Source organism: Acinonyx jubatus, chromosome A2 (genome assembly GCF_027475565.1).
Source record: "Acinonyx jubatus isolate Ajub_Pintada_27869175 chromosome A2, VMU_Ajub_asm_v1.0, whole genome shotgun sequence".
Lineage (NCBI taxonomy): Eukaryota > Metazoa > Chordata > Mammalia > Carnivora > Felidae > Acinonyx > Acinonyx jubatus.
This window is the reverse complement of record NC_069383.1, coordinates 161,562,028-161,580,517: the sequence shown is the minus strand read 5'-3', so window position 1 is coordinate 161,580,517 and position 18,490 is coordinate 161,562,028. Positions and strand designations below refer to the sequence as shown.

Below are 18,490 nucleotides of genomic sequence, written 5' to 3'. Positions count from 1 at the left end.
CTTGGGAATGCCCTTTCTAGAAATACGTTCTAGAATGGTAATTGCCTATGTGCAAAAAGAATTGCCAGGAGGTTCTTGGGTTGCTTGGTCGATTTCGTGTCCGACTTCAGTTCAGGTCATGGTCTCACAGTTCGTGAGTTTGAACCTCATGTCAGGCTCTGTGCTGACAGCTCAGAGCCTGGAGCCTGCTTCCAATTCTGTGTCTCCTCCTCTCTCTGCCCCTCCCCCATTCACGCATGTGCTCTTTCTCTCTCTCTCTAAAGTAAATCAACGTTTAAAAAAACTGCCAGGATGTTCATCTTCATAAGCTTTTTCTTGAATTTCTACCTGTATGTATTAATTAGATCAATGGTGGTATCTCTAGATGATGCCGTTAAAGAATATGGAAATATGTTCATAAGATACTGACAATGGGGCTCCTGGGTGGCGCAGTCGGTTAAGCGTCCGACTTCAGCCAGGTCACGATCTCGCGGTTCGGGAGTTCGAGCCCCGCGTCGGGCTCTGGGCTGATGGCTCAGAGCCTGGAGCCTGTTTCCGATTCTGTGTCTCCCTCTCTCTCCGCCCCTCCCGCATTCATGCTGTGTCTCTCTCTGTCCCAAAAATAAATAAACGTTGAAAAAAAAATTAAAAAAAAAAAATAAGATACTGACAAGATCACAGAATGACCATACAGTGCCATTTTTGTAAGCATCTTACGCATATGTAGGTAACAAGATAGGAGAAGATGTCTGTGTATGTAAGTATATGATAACATGGGGACTAATAACTCCAGGTGGTAAAATTATGAATGGTTTTTCCTTTTTGCTTATTTATGTTGTTTTGTGTTAGTTTCTGTAGGAAAATACGCTTGCTCTTTCTTAACTAAAAAGCAGCACACTGTGTGAAATACTCTTTTCCCACAACCAAAGCCACTCGACACGGAGGCCAGGCCTTAAGGTCTGATCTGCCCTGACCTTCCTATGCACTCATTTCTAGCTCCTCACACTTGCACAGCCACTTGTTGAGAACAGAACTCTTCTGCCGGGGGTAGGAGCAAGCTGTCCAGTCCCAAATGGTCTTACCATCCCTAAGTTGGGAAGTGCCGTGGTGTTGGTGTCTACTTCTGTAATGCTTAGGGCCTGTAAAAGTTACTGCTTCTGGAATATAGATGTCACTGATCTCATGGTGTAAATGATTCTGTCTCCAGGACGTAAACCAGAAGAAGAGGGTGTGGAAGACAATGGACTGGAGGAAAACTCTGGGGATGGACAGGTATGTGCAACGTTGTTAGTGAATCAACTTGGTGGATTGACCCATGGCAGTCATGTGATGGTTATATTTTGTTTTGTCACAGGAGGACGTTGAAACAAGTTTGGAGAACTTGCAGGACATCGACATGATGGACATCAGCGTGTTGGATGAAGCAGAAATCGATAATGGAAGCGTTGCAGATGGCATAGAAGACGATGATGCGGATAACCTCCCAGAGTCCCTGTCCGATAGCAGAGAGCTAGTCGAGGGAGAAATGAAAGACGTTCCTGAGCAGCTTCAAGAACATGCTGTAGGTAACTCGGCAGGGTCTCTATCTAGGATGTACCAGGATTCGTCAGTTCCTCAAGTATCTTGGTAGATGATAAGGTTTGCGTTTGGAATTGGGTCCTTTTAAAACTAGTTCATCTGTTCACGTGTAAAATTCAGACAGTTCTGAAAACACACTTCGCTTGGAAAAGTAGTGTCTTGGTGAGGTACGCGAGTAGGTGCTATTTATTTGCATAATGCAGTCTTAAACATTCGGGGGCGCTATTCAAGACCTTCCTGTTCTAGGAGGTTGGTCTACGGTAATATGGTTCAGAAGCCTCGAAAATACCAAAATACAGGTTGAAAGGTGGTCTTTTCCTGTTAAAGAACCGTCTGGTACCCTCCTTCTAGTTACCCTTCCATAATAAGCTTTGACGGTTTTTTGTTTTTTGTTTTTTGTTTTTTGTTTTTTTTTAACGTTTATTTATTTTTTTGAGACAGAGAGAGACAGAGCATGAACGGGGGAGGGTCAGAGAGAGGGAGACACAGAATCCGAAACAGGCTCCGGGCTCTGAGCTGTCAGCACAGAGCCCGACGCGGGGCTCGAGCTCATGGACCTCGAGATCATGACCTGAGCCGAGTCGGCCGCCCAGCCGACCGAGCCACCCAGGCGCCCCAGCTTTGACGGTTTTTAAGCCTTAGTTTTTTCATGTTAGAAACAAATCAAATTATAATACAGTTGTAATGGGTGTTTTTATTGAATGTTGTCTGCCAGGCATTAGGCCTGATGTCCTTTAATCTTTTTGACACAACAGGACATATGTAAATGACGTTTTGCCTATTTTCTCCTTGAGGAAATTGGAGAGTAAAGGTAAAGATCCAAGAACACATAGCTCGTAAGAGAGTAAGAAGACCAGGCTGATGACAGAGTCCGTGTGCTTAACTCCTACACCGTGTTGACTTGGTGCGAAAAATTTATTAGATTATTGTATTTCTGTGAGGATGAATGTTGACTAGATGGAAAAGGCGGTAAAAATTAGAAGATGTGAGGCATCTCGGTAGGAATGCTTATGTGTGGGTTCCTGGGAGGCACCTCCTTTCTATAGTGGTTCTCAGATGTCTTCTGGTGGGTGCCTCCTGAGTCATCCTCAGGGAAAGAACCTCTGTTCTCTGCTAGTGGAACGGATCCTGAGTATCCTTAGAGGTAGCAGACTGTCCTTGGAATGGAAAGTGTGATTCTGAGAAATGACTCTCATTTTGATACAAATAGGGTATATAATTTTAGTTTTTGGCGTGAGTCTCATTCAGTGGCTTTCCTCAAAAGTACCCCAAATGCTAGAGCAGTGAGATGAAGTACTTACCCTTCCTTATTAGCTGCTGCTTCTTGAAGTTGGTTTTTCCTCTCCGATTAGAAAATAATGCATTCAGTCCCAAAAGCCTGGAAGTGTCTCGAGTGTCTGTCAGTGATGGTTAAGTAATTATGATTGATGGAAGTGGTATAGTTTAACAACTAAGACCATTCAGTAAAGGTCTGCCACTTAATTTGTTGTGCGACCTTGGGCGAGTTAGTTAACCTCTCTAGACCTCACTTGCAAAAATAATTGGTTTGGGGAAGATTGAAAAGATAAATGTTTCTTACCAGCTTAGATCCAAAGTCCTCATACTGGCCAAAGATCTGTTGAAACATGGCCACTCCTGTTGGGGACAGTCTTCTGTGGTTGATTTCTCCGACAGTACAGTAGAATGATCATGGCAAAGACCGTTTGGCCTGCAAAGTCTCAGATATTCACCAGCTGGCCCTTGACAGAAGTCTGCTGACCCTGCTTTAGAGCAGTGCCCAGCATACAGCCGCACCATAGGGTCATTGCTGTCGTCGGTGTGAGATATTATCACCCCTTCCGCTATTATAGTTATTACTTTTAATGTAACCACGTACATGAGTTAATTAGGTTTATAGGAATTAAAACAATCTCCAAGAGGAAAGTGAAGCTATGGCAGGGTACACAATGTGTGGCCACTTGTGCAGAGAAAGGACAGATGGTCTTGCACTCTTGGGAGCACACACAGGCGATCTGGAGACAGCTGCGTCGGGAAGGAAGGAGTGGTGCAAGGGTGGCTTCCTAGCCAGATAAACGTAATAGCCGTACGTGTTCTTTAGCAAATACTTGAAACATTATTGTCCTCCCTAAAACATAACCAGCTTGGGGTGTTATGGCAAGCAGTTAAGATTATTTTGGTTCGCCCGGTAATTTTATGGATCTCCCTCATGTGTATGGGGAACCCCCACCTTATTGGGTAGAGCCCGCCTCTTAGAAGATCAGTCCGCCAGTCGTTCTTCCCCAACAGAGGTGCCTCTGGGCCACCTGACTTTGCAGTCCTGTGTTCCTATCCCCACACTCCACTTTGGAGATTGATGAGGCTAGGAGTCAGGTACTCAAGGGATCCACCCCAGTCTAGGCCGCAGCCACCTTGGGGCAGCAGGCTCAGTAGCCGTAGCATTCAGGCTTGGGGAAGTGGCAGCCTGAAAATCTGAGAATCTGTCCCGCAGTCTGGTTCTGGACATTGTTCATGGGAGAGCAGCCCCCGAACTTGGGGTTCCGACTGACTTGGGAGAGTCTGTACTACCTAATCTTAATCTCTTTTTAGATTAAACCTACTGTTTTTCCTTTTTCCTTTGGCTCGTGTCTTAAAATCCTCACTGGTACTATTTTAGTGGGTTTCACGCTCTATCTGCAGGTATATACACTTGGAATGTTTCTTTAAACTGAGGTGAAGTCAAACTATAATGCTGTTTTGATTCCTGCACTGTGTCAGGAGTGATTTTCATCGCTCTTATTTTTCATTGTATGGGTGTACCGTTGGGTTACCCTGTATTGACAACATAAGCTGTATTCTCGTTTATTTTGCAGATGGAGGACAAAGAAACTCTAAACAATTTAGATACTTCATCATCTGACTTCACTATATTGCAGGTAAATTGTGTGTCTCGATAATTTTAGAATCCAAGATGAGACTACCATTTCTGGCAACCACTTCAGATGTTGTATGGCACTGCTAAGTACAAGGCATTGTGAGGTGTGTTTGCCCCTCTGGCACCTTCAGAGAGGGTTTTACTTTCCACTTTCTCCAAGTACAATGTGCCTGTTGCAAAGGACTCCTCGTCTTTCCTTCCCCTTCGAGCTCCGTGGCTTCCCTACAGCCAAGAGGAGGGCCCGTTTGGGAAGGTCTTGTTGGTTTCATTGCCGGCGGAAAGACCACCTGTCTGATCTGTTCTGGGTGGTGTCCTCTGTTGGGTGAGGTGGGGTGGGGGTGGGGGGGCCGAGGGGAGCACTCCCTCCCTAGGAGAGATTCTCGGGGTCCAGATGAGGATGCAGGAGGGGTGGGGTGGCCAGAGCAGTGATGTCACAGCTGGGAAGGGTGGAACCTCAGGGGTTCTGGTTCCGTCTATGGGAATTTTCTCACAGCAAATGCAGAGCTTTATTTTGATGACTCTATCATCTTGACTGTATCGTCTGTGTAAATATTAAATCTTAGATGAGAACAAATGAGATGTGGACTGACTTTCAGGTAGGATTTACATACATGTGGGTCTTGAGTTTCCTTTTAATTTTTCAGCAAGCCTGCCTAGATAAAAATTGCTGGAATAAACTTATCTGGGTAGCTGTCTGATTTTCATTGGAAAATTTTGCAAGGAAATAAAAACATAGTATGTGTCAGTTTTTGTTTTTTGGGGTTTTTTGGTGTCATTTTTCATTTATCTGTACTGCTTAATTAGAAGCCGTCTTTCAGACACAATCCCCATTTGCTTCTGCCAGGCAGGGGCAGGGTTGGTTATTGGCAAGCCAGAATCCCAGCTGCGAGGAGGGTGCAAACCTCAAGAAAGTGCGGTGGAGCCCAGTTTACCTTTAGTCCTGATGTCTCGCTCCAGCTGCAAAGCGATACCACCCATTTCCTGGCTCCGAAAGGAAAGGAGGAGCCGGGTCTTGCCATTTGCTCTAGTTTTTTGTTTTTTGGGTTTTTTTGGTCAAAGACTCCCATGTTAACGTGGAAAATATATAAACCCTTCCGAGACAAATAGAGGTACATTAATTTCTTTCTGGAGAAAGTTAAGGAGAGAATTCTGTCTAGAACGATCTTTGGCTTTAGTTGTAGGCTTAATTCCCAGGGTGTGGGGTACGTTGCATGAAAAAAAATACATAAAACGAAACTGAGAGAAGTGAACAGTTCCACAGTGCTTTCCAGGATGGCAAACTAGTTCCCAGTGGAGGTGCAGACCATTCCCCTCCATCCCACAAGCATGTGTCAGGTGTGTATACAGAGATGAATGAGAAGAAAGGGTGGTCACCATCTTCCCGGAGCCCTTCCTCGCCATGGGAAGTACCTCAGCAGGGTCGAGCAGAGACCAGGACTGGTGTGGACTCCCACCCACACAGACATTGCTTAGATTCTGGCTGTGCTGTGTGTCCTTGAGGAAGTTTGTCAGTCACTCTGTGCCAGTCTCCCTGTCTGTGAAAAGAAGTTTGATACTGATAGTTCCAACCTGTTAGGATTGTCTGATTAACGTGTGTGTGTGTGTGTGTGTGTGAGGTGTTTAAATTTGTGCGTGGAACCTAGTCAGTGCTCCTCAGTATTGCCTAAAGTCCAGAATGATGGGCCTTATGCAGAGGGAATGTCGGTGTGGAGGACCGCATGTTGACAGAGGGGCTCTTCCATAGTGGGCAGCCTCTGAAGCCATTAGGAGAAGCCTTTCTATGAAGAGATGGCCCCCAAGCCAAGTGCTGATGGAGGTGTAGGACTCGCCTGGGGGTGGGGCGGGGACACGTGGGCCTGCTGGGGGAGAGAGGGTGTGGGGGCCATCGCTGAAGGCTTTAGGCCACAAGGAACCGTATGCTCACCATGGCGGTAAAGTGCAGGCAAATGGGGAAGGGATAGTGAGACCAGATGCTGTTGTAGGTGAGGAGTGGCCATGGTCTGGACGGACAGGGCTTTCTGGGAAGGGTTTGGAGGATATTTAGGGATGAGAGGGGGCCCCGTGGCAACGCTGGTTGGAAAAGCTGGGGGGGGGGGAGGGGAGTAGCGTGTAATGCTGGACAGCACTCAAGTGACAGGCAGGCAGAGGTGAGGTAGTAGGGCCACGTGAACTAAGAACAGAGGTCCAACCACCTGTACCTATGTTCCCTCACGCTTCTGAATTTTTAGAAATTAGCGCTACGTTGAGTGAAATGTCAGGCATTCTGTTACACGCCACAAGTAGACGAAAACACCGCTCTCTTGGCTTCTAAGAGTTCAGTCTAGGGGGACCGACAAGCCCGTGATGAGGTCATCACCACTGAAAGTGATACGATTGCCAGGTGCTGGGGAAACAAGGCAAAAGAAACAGTATCCGCAACCAGGGCCGAGGTCCCTGGAGAGTAGCCTGCAATGGGGAGCTTGGGGCAGAGGGGAGGGAGGTGGCGTGTCTGAGGGCAGGCTCTCTCCTGAATGCGCGAGCAGGTTCTCCACCTGGTGCAGTTGTGAGTTTCCTAGTCTGTACTTCAGAAATCCCCCTTTTAGTTAGTTTTCAGTGTAAATGAACTAGATTGTGTTCATCTGGCACAATCTTATTTATGTTTTTTGTTGCAGGAAATTGAAGAGCCATCCTTGGAGCCAGGTACTGTTAAATGAAAAACTTACCAGCGGGGGTTTGGAACCATTCTAGCTTTCCACCTTCTCTAATTTAAATTCTTTAATTTTAAAAAGTTGCCTTACTGTAGTATACATTGTTCTAAAGGTTTACGATCCAGAACATACCAGGATCATAGAGATTGGAAACCCAGCCATATCACCAGATCTGTGAAAGTGGCTGACTTCTCATTTTACAAACTGTATTGGTGAGATGAGGCTATCTCATGCCTTTTTAAACGTAAACGGCATTTAAACATGTAGAAAGAGTTTGCATGCCTCTCAAGAGCTAATAACCTCTGCACCCCACAAAACAGATCTTGTGATATTGGGCAGTGTCTTAACTTTGTGGTTTTTAATTCAGGCAGTGCAGGTAGCTGTAGGGAGATGCGTTTTAAAACATTGAGACATAACTGGATTCCAGAAGAGGAAAGAGTTTCTTCATGAGAATTCCAAACAAATACCGTTCACTTTCTGGACTGCAAATATCTCAGATCACCGATGGAAGAGATTCTGGTTTTCATGTTGGACTGTTCTGTTAAAAGAAATTCAAAGAAATTTGGAAATTGAGCTGTTCAGTGAATGGTGATACATTCAGTTAAGCAACTTGGACTTTGGAAGCTAAATTTGGAAGAGTTCTATGTAAACGACGACAGAATGAAGACTGTCAAGAATCAGCCAGAAGGTTTTGGGGGTTAAATCTCTGGGATGCTTTTCTCTTCCATGTAGCGTAGCGGCTTACTGTAGCAGTCGGTTGGAGCGCAGGTAGTGTAACCAGTGTAACTTTGTGTACCCGCGGGTTTTCCAATCTCTGTGTAGCTAGCGGTTCTCTTCGTGTTAGCGTGGCAGCCGTGCCGGTTCCGCATTTGTGATTGCTTTATTTCCCTGGTAATTAAACCTTGTGCCATTCTATTCCTGTTAAATCCGTAGAAAATGAGAAAATACTCGACATTTTGGGGGAAACTTGTAAATCTGAGCCAGTAAAAGAAGAAGGTTCCGAGCTGGAGCAGCCCTTTGCACAGGATACAAGTAGCGTGGGGCCAGACAGAAAGCTTGCGGAGGAAGAGGACCTTTTTGGCAGCGCCCATCCGGAGGAGGGTGACTTAGATTTGGCCAGCGAGTCAACAGCACGAGCTCAGGCGAGCAGGGCAGACACCCTGTTAGCGGTAGTGAAAAGGGAGCCCGTGGAGCAGCCGGGCGATGGCGCGCGGACGGACTGTGAGCCTGTAGGGCTAGAGAAGCCAGTTGAGCAGAGTAGTAAAGCCTCAGAGCACACGGAAGCCTCTAGCGAGGAGGTCACGGAAGCGCCCCAGGAAGCCTCAAGCCCAGACCCCAGAGATAGCAAAGAAGACGTGAAGAAGTTTGCTTTTGAAGCTTGTAATGAAGTCCCTCCGGCTCCTAAAGAGTCCTCAGCCAGTGAGGGCGCTGATCAGAAAATGAGGTTTGTTTTTTCTCAGTTTTAGACCAGACGCTATCTCCTTTTCATTGGTCATTTAATGACACACATAAGCTGTTTTTTCTGCAATTGGCCAGCCAGACTGATGCAATTGTAGTTTACTTCTAAACGATGTTTTATTTCTCTTTATTTTAAACTGATTACATAATCTTTTTTCTTTTCTCAACCTATCATGGTTGTTTTCTTTAATTCTTCCTAATTATCTTTAGCCCAGCAGAATTAATTAACTCCTATGGGTCTGAAATCTTATGGTTAGGTCAGATTTCCAATACAAGTTTGTCGGGGTATCATTTTTTCAGAACTAAATTTCGGGTAGGTATGCAACCTCAGCACGTGTTTTATAATTTTGAGTTTGTTTCCTCTCTGCTGCTTCCTTCTGGAGTGACATTATCTTTTGTCTCTAGTTCTGTCGAAGATGACTCGGATACAAAAAGGCTTTCCAAAGAGGAAAAGGGTAGGTCACCGGGGCGACCCCAGTCTCCTGGAGCATGTTAGGCCTTGGCAGCAGTGGGGTATCTGCTTCCGGTTCGTTGCATATGGTGTTTCTTTCCCAGATGTGCTTTGGGGCCTCTCATGAAGCCTTTCTCCCCTCCTCTGCTACTCATCTGCAGGTTCTGGGTTATAGAGGGCAGGCCAGGTCCTCAGAGTTAACCTGTCGATCGGAAGCAGACACTTGTTTTCGAGGGAGCACTTTGAGCTCATCGATCCTGACTGGCCCTCTGATTTGCAGACTTCCTTAGCCTCAGTGATACTTGTAAATGGGAATAAATGTTCTGACTTCAGCTATCGTGGGGTTGTCTTGTACCTCAGGTTTATCAACAGCTTCGCTCTCTATTAAAATCGCTAATGGAGACGACGTTTTGTTGGTTCGGATTCCTTCTTAGCAGTCTAGAAGAAGAAATCCAGATGAGGCATAGGTGGGAAGGTATATATGACAAGAAGGAGAAGCATCTGGATTGGGTTCATCCTGATAGCAGCTGTTCTATGGGCAGAAGCCACTCCACCGGGCTGCCTAGTGCCATTTGGCGACTTTCTATGTGAACCAACCTCCCACGTTCCTGATAGCCCCTGGTTCACTGCTGTTAAACTGGCTTTTTGCTCACCACCCTGGTAGACCTGGTGTGCGTATCCCAGCGTTGTGTGAGGACGCGGCAGGCCCTCCTGTCTTAGCCGGCTTGGGTTGTGCTGGCATCTGGGAGAAGTGGGGAAGTGTCTGGTTTGGAATGACTTTAGTCTTTAAGACTCAGGATCTCGTGAGTGTGGTGGTTTTGACCAGACTTTTCTTTTGAAATAGGTCGTAGCAGTTGTGGTAGAAATTTCTGGGTTAGCGGACTCTCTTCTACCACCAGAGCCACAGATTTGAAGAATCTTTTCAGCAAATATGGGAAGGTAAGACCAAGGGGTCATCAAGGAGAGAAAATGTTTTTAAGCCAATGTAGTACGGCCTTTACATGCAGATGATTGTCCCCTCTCGGGGACTGCTTTGAACGACGCCGTGCCGTTCTTTGGCTCATGTTTGCTCACAGCCTGTGGCGGGTCTGTCCCTCCACTGCTCGTGTTGAGAGAGGTGGAAGCTCCCAGAGCCCACGCCTGCTCCGTATTGTTTCTCCCTTTTCCCGGGCCCCAAAGCCACCACGTAAATTTTAGAGGATTTTCTGAATCTGTTTCTGTGGTGTTGAGTCTTCAACTTCAGCAGTGGTGGCAAAGGGCAGGGTGGGGAGGTGCTGTCAGCACTTCTGCGAGATGGTGGTCACTGTGGAACTGGAGGGAGGCTGTAGAAAGGGGTTGTAAACAGGGCCTTTAGGGTCAGACTGGTCTGGGCAGCTGTGGGCCCAGCTCTGCTGCTCACATTCGAGTGGCGGGAGCACGTCATTTCCCCTGTGTGAGCTCCCGTCTGCTTGAGGGCCCTCAGAGGTGCTGGCTCCTTCGGATGGCGTGTGTAGCTGTTGCAGAGCTGTTGGTGGCCCGGCCCGTGTCCCTCAGCCCGCCTGCTTTCACCCACAGCCGGGCCACTTCTCCTCTGCCTGATTCCCCTCCTCGCTCAGCCCAAGAGCGGTGGCCATGATGGATAGAGGCACCCGCCTCCCCCACCCCTCCAGGCCGGCTGCGGTTCCGTGTTTGATTTAGAGTACCTGCGTTAGCTCTCTTCCCTTCTCTTTTTCACCACCTCCCCATGTGCTTTCTAGATTCACCTCCTAAATAAACTGCTGCATCCAGGGTTCATTTTCTCAGAGGTAGCTTTTGGGGCAAGCCAAAGTGAGACTTAAGCACAGGCCTCTGTTTATAGTAAGGATTCAACAATTTATAGCGGAGAAAACCAATAGTATTTGCTTTGGTTATCGATGTCTGGGAACCAAAAAGAGTGAAATTAAATATGATGGGGTTGTAGAAATAACTAATGATTCCCTGGGCCTCGGTAATGCGTGCTGGGCCTCTTGCACGATTCCCCTGTGGCCCAGATGGGTACTCTCAGCAGGGACATGTCACCTTGGAGCCTGCAGTGTCTTGGGTTCGTTCTCAGCTTAATGTCCTTGAGTAGGGACAGCCCACTCGGAAACTCTTGGGTCTGAGTGTGCGTGTGGCATAATGAGGGTGAATACTGGCTTATGTGGGACCTCCCCTGAGCCAGAGTGCCTAACCTTAACTTGCCAGGGTCACTGGGAGAAGTAAGTAGTGTGCAAAGATGTGCCTCTGGTGCCAGAAACCTCTCCTACCGAATTTTGTCATCGCTCTTTAGAGTCATCGCTAAGGGTTTAGCGTCCTTACGTCAGTCTCCATGTGCACATCTATCTTCCTGCTTCACTGCCCACACGGCTAACGGAATGACGGCTGAGGTCTGATCCCCAGAGGGAACAGCCGGAAGTGGGGCAGATCCGCAGAGTCGTCCCAGTGAGGCAGTAGCGTCATCCTCCCTAGTTGTCATGTGCCACTTGTCAGGCACTGGGTGACGGGGCGTCGCCCACAGTCCTCATTCCAGGGCAGGTGCCGGGACTCATGCATCAGAGGAACGCAGCGTGAACGGGGATGTCCTGTGCGTTTCACGCAGCGGGTGTTGGGGGTCTGTGAGTGGGGGCTTTGTGTCTGAGTCCCGTTTGTGTGCTTTCCTTTGAGGTGGTGGGCGCTAAGGTTGTGACAAATGCCCGGAGTCCTGGAGCTCGCTGCTATGGCTTTGTTACAATGTCCACAGCAGAAGAGGCCACAAAATGCATTAACCACCTGCACAAAACAGAGCTCCACGGGAAGATGATCTCCGTGGAAAAAGTAAGTGGTGGTTTTCTTACCGGGATGTGACCCTTTGAGGAAATAAGGTAATACTTGCACTTGATTCTTTTTTTCAGGCGAAAAATGAACCAACTGGGAAGAAAACTTCTGAGAAGAGAGAGGGTGAGGGGAAGAAGGAGAAGTCCAGCACCAGTGACAGGTATCGCTCTTCTCTGAGGGAACTGTGGACAAGATGGCCTTTCTACGTTTCGCATCCTGCACGTTTTCCACGGACAGGGAGACCGCAAGGCCTCCCCCTCCTTTAGTTTATACTGACGTTTGGTGGAGGGGGTTCAAGTGGCTCCCTGAGAGGATTCCTTCCTTCAGCCCCTCTTCCAAGGGTGCTTGGGGAGAGCAGGCTCCTGGTCACATGGCGCTCACTGCAAGAGTCTCGTCGTGGCTGCTTCGCTGCCTAAATGTTGGACGTAACGTGCGTCTGTTCTGGGATGTCATTTGTAGATCTGCGAACCTCAAGAGGGAAGATAAAGGTGATAGAAAAGAGGACACTAAGAAGGGTGAAGACGTAAGCGGAGAAAAGAGTAAAGATCAAGATGATCAGAAACCTGGCCCCTCCGAGCGATCTCGAACCACAAAATCAGGTGCTGTCACTGGTGATGTCGCCCTGTGCTCTGTTCCTGGCTGGTGTGGTTTACGGTTTGCTGTCAGCAGTGCATACTAGATTTCTTTTCCATAGAGAGAAATCCTTTTTGTCTAATCTGGGAGTTTTCTGTTTCTTCCATTACACAACTCCTTTCTTCTGTAGGAAGTCGAGGAACCGAGCGGACCGTAGTGATGGATAAATCTAAAGGGGTGCCTGTTATTAGTGTCAAGACTTCAGGATCCAAAGAGAGAGTGAGTATCAGTTTTCTAACTAGAGTGTTTAGTGTTTCTCTTATTTCACTTATTTATTTTTTTATTCTTAAAGTGTATCTTGAGAGAGTGAGAGCAGGGGAGAGACAGAGAATCACAAGCACATTCCGTCCTGTCATCACAGAACCTGACACAGGGCTCGAACTTGCAAAACATGAGATCGTAACCTGAGTGAAAATCAAGAGTCAGACGCTTGATTTCTGGTGACTGATCCACCCAGTTGCCCCCAAAACGGAAAGAGTTTAAAAGCTTTTGTTTGCGCATAACTTTGTTCTGATGAGAATTTTTGTTTTCTTATTACCTAAAGCTAATTTTAAAGTTCAAATGTGAACTAAAGCCATGACAGAGTTAGAGGACTGTCTTATAAAATTAAAATATGGGAATAGTTGGCTTCCCCCCCAAATCCACATGTGGGTGGCCATTTTCATGGTCTCCCTTGAAAGTGGTGGCAGCTCTCCATCACGCATTCCTAAACTCCTATGTAACTCAGCTGGGGTTTCATGCCCTTCTGAGTTGGATCTCCACTTGGGCTCGGTCCCGTGTTCTTTCTCCACGCAGATGCTCCAGAGAACACAATTCACAAAGTACCTGTCTTGGGTCCTTACCATTTCACTCTGCCTGCTGTGAGGGCTTAGGCAGCTGTCAGTGTCCCTAACTTCAATTTTTGGGTCTTGCAACTTGGGTAGATATGGGGCCAGGGTCCTCAAGACCACCCACCTTCACCAGTTCACCCTCAGGACCACGGGGCTTGGCCTGTGATGGTCCTCACAGCTAAGATTACCTACAGTGGTGCAGTAAGGATACACAGCCCAGTCATGGGGGAAAAGACACAGAGTCCAGAGAGGACTTGTGCAGGCTCCCTCGTGCTCTCCCCTTCGTGTGGCCTATGCTCTTGCCCAGGGAAGCCCGTTAGCCTGTTAGTGTCAGCACCCAAGGTTGTTATTTGGGGGCTGGTTACCTAGACGTTCTGCTAGATATATACCGAAATTCGTGACTTCTAAGGGGAAAGCAGGTGTTGAGCAGAAACCACAGTGGGCACAGTCTAGGCACAGTGACCACCCTGGGACTGTCAGCTGGAGACACTCTGAACGCCAGGTTCCCAGGCGCCAGCCTCGGGCCTGCCATGTTACCCTGTGCTGTGAGATGGCAAATCGTTTTGGCTATTGCAAGCCAGTGTTCCAGTTCTGCAAACTTCCAGCGTGCTTATGTTTGTGCACATGTTATAGTACATGTGACCTCTTTTACAGTTATTTTATGTAAAATGAGTGGAAAATGGCAAAATGGAAGTATGAGTTCCAGGGCTAAGATGGGTAGCTCTCGTAAAGATAACGCAGTCACACAAATCAGGAATCCTCAGCTATACTAGAGGTAGCCATGGTTGGGCACTCACTGCATGTTTAATTAGGAACGAAAAGAACAGAAGTAAAGAGTTGAGAGTAAGGAGTTTAGTTTATGTTATGTTATTTTTTCAATGTTTTATTTATTTTTGAGAGAGAGAGAAACCGAGTGCAAGCTGGGGAGGGGCAGAGAGAGAGGGAGACACAGAATCCGGAGCAGCTCCAGGCTCCGAGCTGTCAGCACAGGGCCCGACGTGGGGCTCCACCCCATGAACCACGAGATCATGACCTGAGCTGAAGTCGGACGTTCAGCCGACTGAGCCACCCAGGCACTCCAAGGAGTTTATTTTAATTTTTTTTTTTAACGTTTATTTATTTTTGAGACAGAGCATGAACGGGGGAGGGTCAGAGAGAGAGGGAGACACAGAATCTGAAACAGGCTTCAGGCTCTGAGCGGTCAGCACAGAGCCCGACGCGGGGCTCGAACTCACGGACCGTGAGATCGTGACCTGAGCCGAAGTTGGACGCTCAACCGACTGAGCCACCCAGGCGCCCCAAATACATTTTTTTAAGAATTGGTTTTCATCGTATAAAAAGTTTAGGGAGGTAATATTTCTATTTTGACCCTGTTGAAAATTCTCGTTGGAGATTTTGGCATGGTGATGACGTTTTGATTTTTAAGTATGGTCAGGAAAACATGAAGTTTCTTAGGAGGGAACACCCTGTTAACTGGTTGTCCCATTAAATGTTAACGTTCATTTCCAATCATCGTGTTGGATGCTTGGATGTGGACTTGCCTGATTCTTCCTGTTGTCATTTCTACCTTAACTCATGAATATTTTTTGGTGAACCAGGTTTCTAAGAGCCAGGATCGCAAATCGGCCAGCAGAGAGAAGCGGTCTGTTGTGTCTTTTGATAAAGTCAAAGAGCCTCGGAAGTCGAGAGACTCTGAGTCCCGGAGGTGAGTCCGTGTCCAGCAGTGTTCCTGGTTTGCTTCTGTCTCTGGACTAGTCAGACCATGTCATGGGGGCATATTTTCAGAGCCCCCTGTGGGTGGGATATTGCTTTAAACCCTGTTGCTCCTTTGGCCTTCAATAGACTTGCTGTGCTCTTCCATCCTGTGGTTATTTTCAAATGATCTTCTCGTGCAGATAGGCCCATCTCTTGATGATTCTGGGAGGTAACGGCAGGGAGTTGAAATGCCTAGCAGTGCTGGTTCACACAGCCGGCGTGCCCCCAGAGCGGTTGGAAGGGAGAGAAACAGTGGGACACACGCAGGGAGAGAGCAGAGATGTCCCCATCCTTAAAGTAGCTAAAGAAAAAGTCTCCAGAAATTTTAAAAACTAAACACAAGCAGTACTGAACACACTGTATGACAGTTTTTTACAAAGAAACAATTTTTAAACTATAGTTGAAAAAATAAACAGCGCTCGTAAAACTGGCAGAGTAAGAATGAGTAGAGGGGGCGAGGCACGGCCTTTCTGGTGTGCGTACACTCACAGCTTCCTGCTGCGCAGGGACGAGCGCCGGACAAAGGGCCCTTGTGTTGAAGTGACGTAGGGCCACAGAGCTGACCCGTGCGCATGTGGGTACTTCATATGTCAGTAGTGACGTTTCTCACCAGGGACAAAAGGATGGGCTCTCCCATCCTTTAATAGCTTCAAGTCACTTGGCTATTCCTTTGGTCGGCCCTCTGGGTCTGCGGCTCCCATCAGTGACAAAACAGTCCCCGTCAGCTGGTGACAGAACACAAACATGAAAGCTGACAACACCCGTATACAGCGGAAGTTGGTGCGTTCAAGAGTTGGGGGCCGGAAGGAGAGGTTGACCGAGAGAAAATGTAACTTCTGTCTGTACGTGAAAGATCCACGAGGGATGGGAATAAACGTGATGTGAAGGAAATGTAAGGAGGCAAAAAAAACCTGCTAGGAAACGGACAGGAGCGAGTCGACAGAAGGGACGGGTCAGGTACCGCAGGACTCAGGACGAAGGGAGGCTTCACTGGGCACCGGGAGCGCGCGTGAAAAGAGCAGCGGGACCAGTTTTTGCTTCTGCCGGTTTGGTTGGGTGCACTGTGTGCATTCCAGTGTGGGGGACCGGGGCGCAGCCCCTGGAGAGGGATTCCGCGGAGGCCCGCGCGGCTGTCTAGTGCCCCAGACCTAGAAGTGCCACTTCTCCAGACCTGCCCTAGAGGAACTTGTGCATGAGAAAGCCTCCGATTGTGTGAGGTTGTGAAAGTTAGGAGACCATCAAAAGGTCTGCCTCTGGGTGCTGCTTGTATAAACCGTGGCCTGTCCGCTCCACGGGGCCCTTCCTGAACCCTTGCCCTCGACCTGTAAAGGCGGATGTGGGAGGGCCTGGACGTGTTGCATTAATCAAGGAGGCTGTAGCCATTCTTGTCCAAAAGCCGGCAGTGAGGCAAGAGTATGCGTTTCTGCCGGTATAAGTAGGTGTCTGTAAAGGCGTAGCAGCAGGTGGAAAGGGGACAATGTGGCCACTGTCTTCCGTGTCACACGTACAGGGACTGGCAGGAAATGCGCTGGGGTGTAGCTGGTGTCCCTAACGAGAGCAGAGCTGGCCGCGCCCTCGGGCTGCGCGGGCTCCCCGGCCCTTCGCGCGGCCACCGCGGGCTGCCTGTTGGTAAACTCATCTGAGTTTACAAACATCGTCAGGATTTCAATTCTAGTGCACTCGCCCCATCCCGGGGTGACTGAAGCTCATTTAGGGACAGGAGGTCCTGACCGAGACTTAATTTCCTGTGGCAGGTGTGTTCTGTTTCTTATTTTTAATGGCCTGTTTCACGGAATCAGATGTTGATCTGCAGAAAAGGTTTCGGGAAGTGAGGTTCAGCTCCTATCCTAGAGGAGCCCCTATGTGCCCGTGCCTCTCTGCTCTGATTCCCGCCGATCGGGGACCGAACTGGGGGGCCCCCCGGGGCTGCCGCCGCACCGACGCCCTGGCCGGTCGGGAAGGCGCGGCCCCGGGGCCGCGTTTCTGCAGCTCCCGTGTCCCGGCCGCTCGCCTGGCCGGGTGATGCCACCGGCACCGCGGCCCCTCCAGCAGCTGCTCTCCCGCAGGGTGCGCGAGCGCAGCGAGTGGGAGCAGCGCATGCAGGCGCAGTGGGAGCGGGAGGAGCGCGAGCGGCTGGAGATCGCCCGCGAGAGGCTGGCCTTCCACCGCCACCGCCTGGAGCGCGAGCGCATGGAGCGGGAGCGGCTGGAGCGCGAGCGCATGCACGTGGAGCACGAGCGCCGGCGGGAGCAGGAGCGCATCCACCGCGAGCGGGAGGAGCTGCGGCGCCAGCAGGAGCTGCGCTACGAGCAGGAGCGGCGGCCCGCAGTGCGGAGGCCCTACGACGTGGACGGCCGGTGAGCCTAGCTGCCCTTAGCCGCCACCCCGGAGGCGGCCTGTGGCCTTTAGGATCGGGTGAGGGTCCCCCACGTCGCGCTTCCGCGAGATTCTCGTTTCAGAGGCCGCATGCGTACGGGCTACGCTCGATTTGACGTCCTGTTCGTCGGGCACCTGAGATTGTTAGGGGTCAGTGGGGAAATGGGTAGAGCAGCGCCTAAGAAAGCCTCACGTTCAAGTCCTAGCACAGAACCCCCGAGGGGCTACATGCGAGTCAAGTGCCGAGGGGGGTGACCCGCGACGGAAGAAACTTCCTTCAGGCCTCCGTGTAGGCTTTGTCATTGTAGCCATGTGTTGTGGCTCGTTTCCAGTGATATTAACTTTAATTCCCTGGACATACCGACATGACTTGGGCATACTCCAACGCTAGCCCCAGTGAAAAACGGGCCCGATTTCAGTCCTTGCTGCTGGGAGTCCAGGGTGGTAATCCCAGCACTGATATGACCAGCTTTTCTGCACGCATCGCCACTCGGGAAGAACCGTGTTTTGTATTCCTCCCTCTATTGTGTGGAGATTGCGTGGATTGCGTGTAATATCCAGCAAGACTTCTTTCGAGGGCCTTCAAGCTCTTTTAGGATTTTTGATGCCTTTGTGCAGAACACCGCTGCTGGGAGTCCGTTACGGTCATGCGTGTTTTTGAAACAGTATATTTCAGGTGCCTCTCAACGTCCCCCCACTGGTGTCTTTGCTGGGTTAAGTCCGCGTTGGAGGAAAAGAGGTAGTGCGCTGAGGAGAGCTGGGGGTCATGACTCTCGCTTGCTGTCCTGATAGATTGAGGCCGTGTGCTGTTCCCGGAGGCGACCTGCGGGTGTGCCGGTGTGCCCACGTCCCCTCCTGTTAGGGAAACCAAGGCTCTTCTCTTTAGGGTCAAGTGAGGCTTGTTGGATAGAATAGAAGGGGGTCCTTCAGTCGGATCCCACATCACCCTACTGGCCGCTCTCAGCTTGTGTAGCAAAGACGAAAAAGTTAATTCTCATTCTGTGGAATGATAGGAGCCAGG

General features: G+C 49.2%; 1 protein-coding gene across 3 annotated transcripts in view; it reads left to right on the top strand.

Moving 5' to 3' along the window:
- Positions 1-18,490, top strand: part of SAFB (scaffold attachment factor B) — a 36,538-nt gene that overhangs the window by 13,796 nt on the left and 4,252 nt on the right. For 2 of the 3 annotated variants that reach the window (XM_027049265.2, XM_027049264.2), the window contains exons 3-15: positions 1,187-1,251; positions 1,334-1,540; positions 4,407-4,469; positions 7,120-7,147; positions 8,089-8,599; positions 9,019-9,068; positions 9,909-10,003; positions 11,726-11,875; positions 11,953-12,035; positions 12,335-12,474; positions 12,639-12,727; positions 14,937-15,043; positions 17,160-17,450. In XM_027049265.2, coding sequence (XP_026905066.2) covers positions 1,187-1,251; positions 1,334-1,540; positions 4,407-4,469; positions 7,120-7,147; positions 8,089-8,599; positions 9,019-9,068; positions 9,909-10,003; positions 11,726-11,875; positions 11,953-12,035; positions 12,335-12,474; positions 12,639-12,727; positions 14,937-15,043; positions 17,160-17,450 — 1,879 coding nt within the window. Of the gene's footprint in view, positions 1-1,186; positions 1,252-1,333; positions 1,545-4,406; positions 4,470-7,119; positions 7,148-8,088; positions 8,600-9,018; positions 9,069-9,908; positions 10,004-11,725; positions 11,876-11,952; positions 12,036-12,334; positions 12,475-12,638; positions 12,728-14,936; positions 15,044-17,159; positions 17,451-18,490 lie in introns of those variants that run through there. The other variant, XM_053220031.1, reaches the window with a different exon arrangement.